We start from the raw sequence: 13436 nt of genomic DNA, 5'->3' as shown, positions 1-13436 counted from the left end.
TGTAGCTTCATATTTCACTGTGCAAAGACAGTCGTATCTGTGTCATTAAACTCTCCAAGAAAGTAATGACATGCACTTCTAGTTTGCAGAAAGGGTCCCAAGGGCGAGTCAGAAGATCAAACTCTAGCAAGTCTATCTCTGTGATGTAGCTCTTCAACATTTTTCAAGAGGTGTAGTGTCACTTCATCCCCTCCTGTGTGGGTGTTGAAATCTCCATGCAAGACTTCCATCTCGGACATTAAATCCTACCTGCTAGATCTCAATTAACTTGGGTTACTGTTTTCTCCAGATGCAATCACCCGTGAAAATCCTGACTGCAACTTTAATGAACTCGTCCAGGTCTACCTTACGGTGACGCACTCGCTGCCTCAGCACAGCTGGTGTTTTTACCTCAGACAGATGAGGTAACAACCTCTGCTAAAGCAATAAGCCTCCGTCTACCCCCCCGCCCCACCTGCAAAACTGTCACATCTTACCTCCCTTACTCCAAGCCCAAACCTTTGCTATCGATCCCGTTACACTTTTCTCATTGCCGTATGTGTTTGATCTGTTCCAGACAGACCCTCGGCTGTTTCGCCTCACACATCTCTGTAACTGTAACAGATGCCTCCATCCAGGAACGACTTTGCTATGATCTCACCGTTAAGAGCAATACCACTCTTCCAGGTTTCACAAAAACATACAAAACTCATCTTAAATTTATGTGCTGGGAACTGGTGATGTTTTTGTTGTAAAACTGTCTTGTCACGCATGGCTTATAAAGCATTTACTCATGGTAAACCAAGACATACGCAAATAAAAGAAAGATTGTGACATTGTTGATTTGTTCTACCAGGAGCTCAACAAACGGTCCTTCCTTCTGACCTGTGGCACTGCCCTTGAAACTAGCTCTCTCAAGCCTTGATTAATGCTCTGGTTTAAGGTTTGAAACGGCACTTGCAGAATTGCTGCATGGGCTGACTCACCGTTGTGGGCTTTGCACCAGGAGGAGGTGGAGGTGCTAAAGAGGAGGCAGCAGAAGGGACAGGAGTGCTAACATTGCTGCTTCTGCTTCCTGCAGATGACGGTGAAATGTGCGATGGGGCAGGTTCGATGCTCAGGCCCTTGGGCGGTGCTGGGAAGTCTGGTTGAGACGCTGACGGTGCCTTCAAGCCTTCTATCTCTGTTGCCAATTTCTCTTCCGTTGCATTGAGGTCAGCCATCAAATCGGCCATGAGCGCGTCCAAGTCATTGCCCTCCAGTTCATGAAGGGACTCTGGTGAAGCAGAAACATTTTGTCAGGAAGTAACTCAACAGAGAATATTGTTGGATAGAATTTTCTTTTGTTCCTTTTTCAAAGTAATTTGCCTTTTTTCCCTAATTATGAAGAACTTTCCTTTTTTGAACAAGTTCCCCTTTCAGTTGTGTTTTATTAAACAAAGTCAGTGAAAGCAGTTCTTTCATTTTATTCCTCATTCACGTTCCCAATATTGCTTCACTGAGGAATTAAGTTTCAGAATTCAGTAGAGGAAGCAACAGTTTCGTCTGCAAACAAATTTTAGTTTTGCTTTTTGTAGGCTGTCCTGTATTTAGATTCATCAAAGCATTATTAAGTTAATACATTTATAAAGAAAAGTAACTGTATGTTATAGACCAGTCAAAATAATTTGCCTTTGCTGATCTGGAGCGAGTGCAACCTGGATTACTTTGTTTTGGCTTAAAGTTACTGCTATGAAAAGAGTCCAGCTCTGAGGCCATTCTCAATTAACTAATGTGTGTGACTGTGGCTTTTCAAGGTAAGGGTTGCAGTTCTGGAGAACTGCTCATCACAGGAAACCAAAGACAATAAATAAATCTTACTATAATAATTGTATTGTTAGTAATTGAGTGTTGACTGTATGACCATTTATTATTTATGTATCTCCCCCTAATAACTAGGCCAGTCTGCATGAACATCGTCCCACACAGAGCAATTATAGCATCTAGTTGCACGTCTGATGTTGCGTTTACAATTACAATTGCATTAACGGTCGCTAAAGTTTGCATTCGAGACAGAATTTTGTTCGACTCACTGCTAACTATAGATACATAGAATTTGAGAAATATTTTTTGAAAAATAATGGCATGTACTTATTCAACTATCTTTGTGGGATCATGTGAGGATCAAACTGATAACATCTCAAAATTTCTTTGACCAGCCCCCCTTTTTTCCAGTTATTTTTTACACCTCTGCTTAAGCATTAAAACATTTCAGGAGGCCCTTGACCCATTATCTTATCTTATCTTAATATAGAAATATGTTAAGGTTAGATTAAAGAGTTTGCACATTGTTTTGATGGTTAATTTCTCTCACTCTGTGTTGCACATACTCTGGTCCCCAGTAATACATTTGCTAAGTTTAAAGTGGATGGCATTAACAGTTTGCACTCGTGCATTTGGGCACAGCCTTACTGAGCTGCAAGAGCGCATGTAGATTATAGTCTTTTATAAAACATAGCCATTTGTTGTGATTGATAGTTTATTTATATCAAGGACATTTTCTATTTGCAAAGTCCTTCAAGGCAGGCATTTGTTATAAAGTGCTGCACAGACTATCAACTCAATCTAACAAGATTTAATGGCATTTACAATGAATGGAGAAAAAGGGAAAGTTAAATGCTAACACCAGCTGATATTGTGACCTTGTTCTAACATTATTGCAGCTTATTTTTTTTAGCTTATTAAAGCCAGAGGCAAACAGTGAGTAATTAGACTTTAATCTGTGCCTTCAGTTGCCAGGAAGTGCACCTTTTCTATTTTTTATTTTGTGTGTTTCCATGCTAGTTCTTGTTAATTTGAGCAAGCACACGACACATCCCACCCTTGCACAACTCGGGTGTTGACACTGCACAAAAGCTCAACGCCCAGCTCTTTGTAGTGTTTCCACACATAATGTCAAAATGTGAAGTCACCATTCAGGTCAGTGAAGCCGATGGAGTAGTTGACTTCCTTCTTTGTGCTGGAGAGAGCTTCAGGGGGCACCGTTTCCTCTCCAAGACTCTGAGACAAAGAATGAAGCAAGCAGTGTGGTTGTAAGAACGCAAATACAATTTCTGCACAGCCAAAATACTTCCCCACCCCCCACCACAGAGGAGCACACTTTCATGTTTGAGCGCTCTGAAACCAAACTGTTCTAAAACATTATGTCAGAAGACAGAGTTGTATTTTTTTGTGGGTTGGGGGGTGTTGTTTAATTTATAGGTAAGAGTGAGTGGCCACTGTATGAACAATATGACACCCCATCTTGGAAGAACTGAGATGCAAAACATTAAAATGACCAACTGGGTTTTTTACTAAGAGGGGGAAAAAAAAGCGTAATCTTTACTCGGTTGGGTTTTGCCATTTAACCCACCCTTCCAGAAAAGGGTGGTATTTATGGTTCTTAGATGACCACAAAGTGTGTTTCGTCCTAGTCATGGGCGTCTCAGTTAAGGATGGTGGGTTTTTGTTACTTTGTCATCTTCTCTGAAGAAGAAAAGTATCTCTAAGTCCTTAGGCGAGATAATTAATCACGGGCAGCTTGAACAAAAAAATGTATTTTTGTCTATGTGCGGCCTGAACATTGAGATTTATGCCTTTCATTAACAGAAAATGTGGTAGTGGCACAAGCTCCTCTGCTACTTTATACTGGCATTATATTAAATCCTGTCATGTTTAATACATTCTGTACAATATAATTTAAATATATTTAAATTTAAATGGAGAAAAAGAGATGAAAAAGTGACACCCACTTATTTCAGATATTGGAAACTGGAGGAGAAAAGAAGCAGAAAAGTGTATCTTCAGGGTGTGCCTGAATACACGTCATCCACTCCTTCTTTCCTCTTTCAGTTCTTGGTTTTGTCTTTGTTTTATTTTGTTGTCACAGCTACAACTTGTGTATTTTGTAAATTGCTATACACACCAGAACGGACAGGAGCAATCACATTATTCATCCAACCGAAAATTAACTACATATTCAATGTTTGTGTTTTGAAAAGATGGCTCTAAGGGTATTTTGTGCTATAAAGCAAGAAGAATAGAATAAGTATATATATATATATATATATATATATATATATATATATATATATATATATATATATATATATAAAGCAAACAATGGCTGCTAAGTCACCTGGGTGAGGAGGTCCATCTCCCCCAGCATGGCGCTGAACATGGCGTCAATGTCGTCCATCTGGTGAAAGAATCAACAAAAGAATCAGATATAGAAATTATCATTATTTCCAATGTGACAAAATATAATATTTATAATATGTATTAATGAGCTGGAATGATTAATGAAGATGAAACAGACGGTATGTCCATTTGCATGGGTAAAAGCAAGTGCAGGCAGTGAGTGCTGATACAGTGCTGCTACTTTGCTGTGAAGTATTTGCAGATGTAATACGTTTCCCCAGGTTATGCTATATTGCGAAACATGTCCAACCCAGACTTGAAGGAACAAAGTGTGTATGCATAACTGCAGGCAGTCATTATTTGCCAGAACTTGTTGTTTCTTGTTGGAGCAAGTGAGTGAAGCAGCGAGTAAATATTATGTTACCTTTTCTGTCATATTCAGAGTTGACTTTTTTAAGCTGTCAACTGTGTCCTTTAGTAATCTGGATTTTAAAATATGATGATTTTGATTTCTTCTTTTAAATGCCATCTTCCAGCTGTTTTGCTTTAGATTGCTACACAGATGCCAAATTAAACCAGTGCCAGCTTTTTTTAAGGGAAGCAGTCGGTCTCATGTATTGAAATCATGCTTCGTGTTGTATGATGAGTGTTTGTTTGAATCGTTATACGAAGAAGAAGAAAAACTACATGCAACATCATGATTCCTAAGAAAAGTGGAAGAGCATAAAGTATGCAAGCTTCCATAATGTGCTTAGCTCCAAATTGCTCTTAACTGCTGATCAAGTTTCAAAATGGACTCATACATCAGGCTGGTACAGATTTATATACATCCCCGATGTGGATGGATGAAGTGAAATGTCAGGATAATGAAGGTTATGTTTTTCATTTTAAGCAGAGTAATAGCCCGAGGAGCCACCGTGGTCACTGTGCCTTTTTTGAAAACCACTCTGAAAGCCTCGCTTGAGATTTACATTCGTAATTATGCACAGTAGGCCGTCTCCCCTGCACGTATTATTTGAAGCCTCTTTTCTTAAAGCAAATGTTATGATGGTTCGGAATGTGCAGTCAAAACAGAGTCCCTGTTTTCTTATGCTGGTACATGAGTGGTACCACAGAAACACTGAAGGTGTCATTGGGAGTTCATCCAGTTAAAGTGGTGCTAATAGTAGCTTACTTTATATTGCTTACATGTGGGCTCTCCTAATTCTTCTGCTTCTAGTATAGCATGTTTCTGATAATGACCACTGTACTGCAAATGAAGTGCACCCGATAAATCAATGAATTATAGAACCATCTTTTCTAATCTAAGAACTTTACGTTATTAGCAGCAATAATATGACATTATTTTCTGCATGACTTTATCAGTCTCTCATTGATAAAGATGCAACTTTGGCCCACTCTTCTTTACATCATTGCTTCAGTTCTTTGAGTTTGAGGACACTCATTTATGCACAGCTCTCTTAAGGTCTCACCGCAGCATTTCCATCGACTTGAGGTCTGGACTTTGACTGGGCCTTTGCAATACCTTGATTCTTTTCTTTTTCAGCCATTCTGTTGTAGATTTGATGCTGTGCTCTGGATCTTTGTCCTATTTCAAGACCAAATTTGAGCCAAGCTTCATGTGTCAGACAGATGGCCTCAAACACTCGATCATATTTCTGTATACAGAGTGGTTTGTTCAGATGCAAATTTTCTAAACTAAACAGTGCTGCCATGCTGTTTTTAGATAGAACAGGCTTTCTCCTGGAAACCCACGCAAACAAGTCTTCTGCTAACTTATGCTAACTGACATGCTAACTGAGGTAGAGTCTGAGGTGTAGCTCTTTTTGGAGTTTCTCTGAGTATTGCATGATCTGACCTCAGGGTGATGGTTTGCTGGGAAGATTATTCAAAAGATCCCCTTGTGAATAATTTTTCTCACTGTAGATTGATGGACTTCAGAGTGTGTGGAAATGGCCTTGTAACCTTTCACAGACTAAAGGACAATTAAACAACTGCTTCTTTAAGATGACCGTTGATGTCTTTTTCCCCTTGGCATTGCATTAACACAAACCTGAATAGTCCAGATCTGCTTTTATAGACGTGCTCACACTTGCTCATGATCAGTTAATCAAATGCATGTGGTTAGCAGCACCTGGCTGTTACTTATTAAGAGGATAGTGGTAGTGGCCTACTTTCCACATGACTGCAAATATATTATTACTAAAGGCTTGTTAACATAAGGTATGACTGGGTAACTGCTGAAGCTGTCACTACTAAATTAATTCATTAGAGTAGTTTCATGACCAGTAAACCATCTGGACTCACTGGTTCCACCTTCTCACCTTCTACTGACCTGAATGCTACAAAATAACAAGTAAACATTTGCTTGTGCCTGACTGTATTACCAGAAAGACTGCATTAAAATGTATATTAGTCATGATCCCCAGAGGATTAATCACTGATTTCCATGACTTTTACTACTTATCTATTAAGTATCTACTGAAGAGATTGAAGGGAAAGATATAAATATTCTTGTTTAACATGCAGACTATGCAGTTATTAATGAATTAGAATGAGTCTGAATCTTTAGTACATTTAGCACCATCATCAGGTCAAAAGATCTCACTGGTCAGAACTTGTACATTTGTGAAACAATATAAAAGAAGAATATGACACTCAGCTGCAGTTAATGCTTTCAGCCAGATCTTATCCTTCTATCATTCTGAGATAGAGTGATGATAACAAACACATCCAGCTTATCTCAATGTGGGTGAAAAAAACAGCACCACTTTGCATAATGTTTTATGCAGATTATTCAATATTGTAATCTGACATCACAACAATGTCAGCATGGCACAGCACACGGGTGTTGCTGGCTTACTAATTTTGACGGACTGTGATTAAAAGGCATAAATATAAGCTTCGGTTCGCCTCAGGTCAGTTATAAATTACTGGGGTTAGTCTCAAGTTTGGTGTGGTTAAACTGATTAAGAAACCGATGCGCTGTACTTGTTTTGTGTCTAAGCCACACCTCATATTGCAAGAATGCTTAGCATCAAAGAGCTACCCTATTATTGTGTTTTTTCAGCCTCTGTATGAGTCTTTAGAGGGTGACTAAGCATGACAATGTGTATGAGTCTGTTATGCAATGCATTTTCTTCTTATTTCTGACTGGTTTTGTGAATTAAGCACTAATTAAAAGCGTTTCACGGGGTGTGCAAGAGGAAGGGTGGGGGTAGCTGCAACCTCTTTTGTTAAATCAGCCCTAATCTAATTGGTTTAACTTATGCAATGAGATTCTCTGCACAGATGTTTGCATTGCTATCCTCTAGTCTTTATTTTTTCTCTGCTGCGTGGTAGCGTCCATTAGAGAGGAAAATATTGGGCGATGCTGCAGAGTTTAACTCCCTGCTTTCACTCGTCACAGAGTCTGGAATGTGTTTAATGACATTTAGATCCAACACGAATAAAATAAATTGCTGGAATTTAATTAAAAGACACAGGGGTACATCTCTCATTGACACTGTGTAGGAGACAAGAGTGACTGATTGTGTTCCAGGAAAGAGTTTATACAGGATCAATACTGTTTCAAACATCTAACAGATACTGCGTGTTGGAAGCTCACGAGAAACTGTTAATCTTCTGGTGTCATATATCAAATCGCACAGTTCATAAACTGAAACGCCTCTGCGCACTGATAGAATTTGTTTGCGCACCATAATTTCCATGTGACGTACATATGTGGGGCTCACTGCTATAGCACGTGAGTGCAATCCTCCACCTTTTACACAAACGGTTTACCCCCAGGAGGAAGTGGTAACTGGTAAACTTCCTGGAACTTGCAATGTTGAAATGGTATCGGAAATGGTGACACAAGCAGCTGCCTGCAAATTTCATGGTACTGCTTCCTCAGTTCTCATTATGTCACTTTTTTTCCACCTATACGTGGTCGGCATAAGACGTTTTGAGTAAAAGAACGCACCATTTCTGAACGTCTGGTGCTACTTTTTGTCAGTAGTTTTAAAGTCACTGGAAGAGAAGTTTAGTCAGTCGATCAGATTTTGCTGAGAGGCTGTGTTTTGACGCCAAATGCATGAAATGAACCGCTCCCAGATTAGCGAGGAGAAGTGAGAAGCGGCAGGAACAGACCGTGAAAACAAGACGGCTTCCGCTGGTGAAAACAAATTGACCCAATTTTAAGACACTCCCTCCTTAGTGTCTTAGACGTATGCATTAGTGGAGTGATATCTCAGACACAATGTGAGGAATGGACTTTTTCTGTGCTATTTGTAGGTGTGATCCTGCAGCTGATATACAGATAAAGGTGTTAACCTCAGAGTCATTGCAACATCACTAGTGTAATTATGGGTGGACTAATTAGTTTTACTCAATTGTGACCTTAAGGACGGGGGATTCTGAAGCTTGAAGGTATCCTAGCTTTGTTCAAAGGTGACCAAATCCACATTTAACTTTCTTTTTTTTTTTGAGAGAAACTAATGAATATAATGTATTCATGACTTTATATTTTCAAGCTTTAGGAGATGAGTTTGGTGTACTTTGGCAGAGCTTACCTAGCTACAGTAGCTGTTTGTGAATTTGAAAACAAGCAATTTGTCAAACACAATATTGGCACATTGTGAAATATACCCAACTTCAGCATCTACTTTACTTTAAATGGAAACATAATGAATAAAGTCAGTGTTGTATTGTATTAAATTAGGCTTTAAAGCGTAACATTTTGCAACCAGAGGAGTCGCCCTCTGGTGGCTACTAGAACAAATGCGTTTTAGATCTGGAAGCTTCACTGATTATTTCTACAGTCTGTGGAGTTGTATCAATCGGCTGTTCACAGAAAACACAAAAAATCCTACATTTGACCAAATACTCAATAATACCTCACAAGGAAACGGCCATGATTAAAGCACCGTTTAAAATCAGACTTTTAAAGGATTTTTAAATCCTGGCCAAAGATTTTATCATCAGTAACCGGAAAAAATTGGAAACTCGAAAGCTGAAGACCAGAACAGCTAAACTAATCAAAGTCACCCCAGTGTCCCGTTTATTAATGAGTAATAGCTCTACAAAGAAACCAAACCAATAACACCAGGAATTTTTCCTCTGCAAGCTCTGTAGCTTTATGTGCCTTTCAATATATCAATTTACCGCAACAGAGTTCATATTTGTGAACTTCTAGTCACATTTTCACACTTTCGATTCACAAAACTGTGCCACTGTCTCTTTGCACTCTTCACTTTTTTGTTGTCAGACAAAGGGCATTTGTGACCTATCGGCGTTCTTAAATGTTATTGTTGGACATCAAATGAGCGCATTGTGAAAAGCGGCAACTGTACTGTTGTACTTCTTATAATAAAAAACAGCAAATCTAAAAGCACCTTATAGCTTATAGCTTCTGCATTCCTCTAGAACACCCCCCTCCCCCCTTCCCTCCCCCAGTAATCTCAAATACATGTCTCAGCCTTTTACATGCCACACATATGTAGCTCCAGGGTAGAAAATCAAAAGCAGACATCAACTCCAGTGTTTACCATAACATACAGAAACTCTCCCTCCTATGATCGGATCATATTTCTGTGCTTGGCTCTTAAGCAGATGTGTTTACAGGACTTGATGTACTCTTTTTGCAAAGCAGGCAAATTAGAGGTTGAGTAGCAGGCACAAACCACTGAAGAGTATGAAAATGAATCAGAATCCTAATGTTTGCTGAAGCAGGTTTCAAATCAGAATCAAACCTACTACAATCAGTACCCTTAATAAAATTTCTTGCTTAACATCTCTTAGAAACAGCAAACACCCCCTCGACTAAAAGCCTTTTAATCAATCGCTCTGAAAGCAATGCGTTCAGTTATACTCATAACAAATTCACTTCATATTTTTGTGACATGATTTAAAACCAAAAATGCCAAAAGCCAAATATACAAAATGTTCCCGTCATCAACAACAAACTGACAGCACTATTAACTTTAATGTAAGAGGCCAGCCCTATTAGTTTCATGTGGTTATTGAGTCATGCAGCACTATGAGACGATAGCGGGGTCCACCCAGTTGGAAAGATATGAACTTACATTCTTTTCACCAAATTAAAACATTTATTTATTTATTTCATGGTAAAAAAAAAAAATTCTAATAAGAGTTTTCTTTAATTTCTCGTACTATTAAATTTAAAACATTTTGAGAGTTTTTATCAGAGTGCGCTGTAACTCACAAAGTTTGACAGGATGTCTAAGCTTATCATCTGCAACATATCTCTACATAACGTCCTCAAGCTAAACTATTCTGCTGTAGCTGAATATACATATATTACAAACAAATCTCTCATTTGTTTTTTATTTTGTTTTTTTTTCAGCACAGCAGCGACCACAATCCTCACTTGTAATGTGCTCAAACATCAACGAACAATGTTCTTGCTCTGCGTTCAGAGGAAAGCAGCTTCGGTTGTTACCGTTATATCCAAAGGCTCAACATCCAAGTTAACAGAGATGAAACTCACCTTTTTAAAATGTGTTAATCCTTTGTTTCTCCACTAAGTTTCAAGATAACAGCTTCATGGACATCAGTTCCACTTCGAAAAACTATTCTCTAATCAAGCTCGACACCAAACATTAAAGTCATATGCAGGCAGATTTTGAGTGTGCGAGTAGATTGAAGATTGCATTTGTCTGACTGTTGGCTTCTTCCTGCTTAACGCGGAAGTTCAGGTCTAGACCTGTCATTGCATTCCTGCTACAGAGTTCAGCACTTTCACAACACTCTTGTCTGGGCAGCGTTGATCCATCCTCTCCTTAACAGTGCTCCTTATCTGCACTGTACTGTAACTGTGCCAACGGGGACAGAGAGGGAGAAATCATAAATGTGTTGTGGCTTCTCACCAAGACTTCGAGGGTGACTGACAGCCACTCGAGCAGATTGGGAAGTTTTTTGTTTTTTTTATTGCAAGAAAAAAGAAATGCCTCAGTTGGGTCGAGAGAAAGGCTGAATCAGCGGGAGGAATGTGACGGGTCTTGGTTAATAATTCACCTCGCTGAAACTCATTTACAGCAAGTCTGTAGACAGGAGTGGCACGCTGTAGTGGTGAAAGACACTTCAGCTGGGCTTTACTTGTCTAAATTCTTGTGAGAAAATACAGTCGAATAAATGAAGTGCATTATTTGCTGTACAACCTCTAACATACCTCCTAAATGTAAGCGGAGTGCACTAGAATATATTAATTTACATGAAATCTTAGCTTTTATTGTTAAAATCAGGAAGAATTGTCTTAGGGTAATGGTGTGGTGCAACAAAGTCAGCTATCTTTAGGAGGAACCAAGGAGAGTTAAACTGTCAAACTATGAATAGCCTCTGGCTCTGTTATCTGACCGTGCAGACACAGATAGCTGTATTTATTTGCATTTCTCCTTGAGTCATCTTGGGAGGCCAAAAACAAGATTTCTGATCTCTTTTTTATCCTCTTTCCACCTTAAAGGGAATTCACATACAATATAAAAAAATGAATGTGAAATTATGCCTAACAGAACAGATTATCTTGATTTTTACTAATATTAAAACGTCTATGTCCCATTTCCTCTCAAGACCAGCCTGAGTCACTGTGGCAAAATCCCATCATCATATGGTAAAGCTGAGCACCACGAGGGGGAAACCAAATAACCTCGAATGCTTCCAAGAGTCTTTCATGACTCGTGATGTATTAAACAAACACCCTGGGTACAAGCATGTGTCCCAACCACCCTCATTTCCTCATTCTCTCAGGGTTTGACAAACAGATGGACACCAAAGGCAGCCTCCCATTAGCTCTAAACATCTCCCAAACACAAGCACGCCGGTGCCTCGGAGAACATTTCTCAAATAAATACACTGATTAACAGTTGTGGAGCTCGGCAGCAGAGAGCGAGGTGATTTTTTTGTCTGCTCTGCTGTGCGTTTGCGCTCTCCTTGGAGACTGAGGGTGGTCCAGGAGAGCTGATTCTGATAATGGTTTTTGCCAGCATATGTTGCAGCTCATACATCACAGCACCGAGCCAAGAAGCTGAACGAGATTGTTATTTTTTAGTTATTTAATCAAACTGTGTGCTTAAAGGGGGGATCTGCAGTGTCAAGCCTTGAGTTCTACTGCACAAAGAAAAGTCTGTCGGCTTGAAAGTTGCAGAACTGCATATGGTAAGGTGTGAGGTGTGGAGCATTCTTTTTAGCTATTAGTCTGCATTCTGAGCGCTCCAACACACCTCAAGATGGATTTCTTGTGCCTGGGCACTAAAAGGAAATGGGGTGATAATGACAAAACCAGTGGGCACCTTGCAAAACGATATGTAGTGCTGCAGAGGAGAAACCGTCACTGAGATGATGTGAAAAGTGATGTGTACAGGAGTCTTTTAGTGCCCTCTGTTTGTTCTTTGCTGTACTGTACATGCCAAACATGACTGAAATCAGTGGGAGGTGTAAACCTGCCGAGCTGCAGTTATTTTCCCCACTCCCTCTTTGTGGTGCAATAATCAACACCGCAAGTTTGCACCGGGATAACAAGCAACTGCTAGCTGGATGTTTTTGAATGTATATGCAAGAACATACAAATGGATTCCTGATACAGCCCTCCTTATTCTGCTTGGCTGAATTTATTTGCCATCTAAGCCCAATAAATGAGTACAGTGAGGTTTGCTTTTGTTAACATGGGCTAGGATGACTGCTGTGACTGGCTGAGTTGAAAACGTGAGCAAAAACGCCCAATATGTGACATGGAAAGACAAAATTAAAAGAGAAAAAGGCATGATTATGTTATAATAAAATCCTAAGATACATTTTTACCAGCATTAAACTGTTTAATTGTACAGTGTGACTTCTTTAATCAAATTTACACTGCTGTGTGTTAAAGAATACAAGCGTTACAGTAAATTACTGCCATTTGATTGGCCGTCATTAGCAATTAATTAAGTAACATTTCGTTTTTACTTTGAAGATGAAAAGTTGCACTCTGGACGCAGCTACTTGTCTTTCTTGAGTTCTGCCTCGCCTCAGCTCCTCTCTTTGCACCAGATGGGTACAGGAAATCTTTTTGACTGAACATTTTTAACAGCCACCCTGAATAGAAACGGTGGCTGGATGTGATTAATCGCTACAGGAGCCTCATTCACGGTGGCCCCTTTCCTTTGCTAAACCCTAACTCTGCTGTCAGTCACACAAACACTGGAAACCACATCCACACAAACATGTCCACAACAATCAAAGTCTAAAGACAAAATAACACCTCAGAACCCCTGAAACAATAATCACAAAACGTATAAATGAGTGATGTAAACTAAAACATGGAC

At 39.4% G+C, this 13436-nt stretch overlaps 1 protein-coding gene across 2 annotated transcripts in view; it reads right to left on the bottom strand.

Annotated features, from left to right (window-relative positions):
* Positions 1 to 13436, bottom strand: part of apbb1ip (amyloid beta (A4) precursor protein-binding, family B, member 1 interacting protein) — a 44968-nt gene that overhangs the window by 15092 nt on the left and 16440 nt on the right. The window contains exons 1-4 of one of the 2 annotated variants that reach the window (XM_063483303.1): positions 10628 to 10784; positions 4136 to 4195; positions 2931 to 3018; positions 966 to 1255 (exon numbers count right to left, since the gene is read on the bottom strand). In XM_063483303.1, the coding sequence (XP_063339373.1) occupies positions 966 to 1255; positions 2931 to 3018; positions 4136 to 4195 (438 nt within the window). In that variant the 5' untranslated portion in view covers positions 10628 to 10784. Of the gene's footprint in view, positions 1 to 965; positions 1256 to 2930; positions 3019 to 4135; positions 4196 to 10627; positions 10785 to 13436 lie in introns of those variants that run through there. The other variant, XM_063483302.1, reaches the window with a different exon arrangement.

The sequence above is a fragment of the Pelmatolapia mariae genome, linkage group LG9 (genome assembly GCF_036321145.2).
Source record: "Pelmatolapia mariae isolate MD_Pm_ZW linkage group LG9, Pm_UMD_F_2, whole genome shotgun sequence".
In the NCBI taxonomy this organism is placed as follows: domain Eukaryota; kingdom Metazoa; phylum Chordata; class Actinopteri; order Cichliformes; family Cichlidae; genus Pelmatolapia; species Pelmatolapia mariae.
Note: the sequence above shows the minus strand (reverse complement) of the source record. Positions and strands in the feature narration are given on the sequence as shown.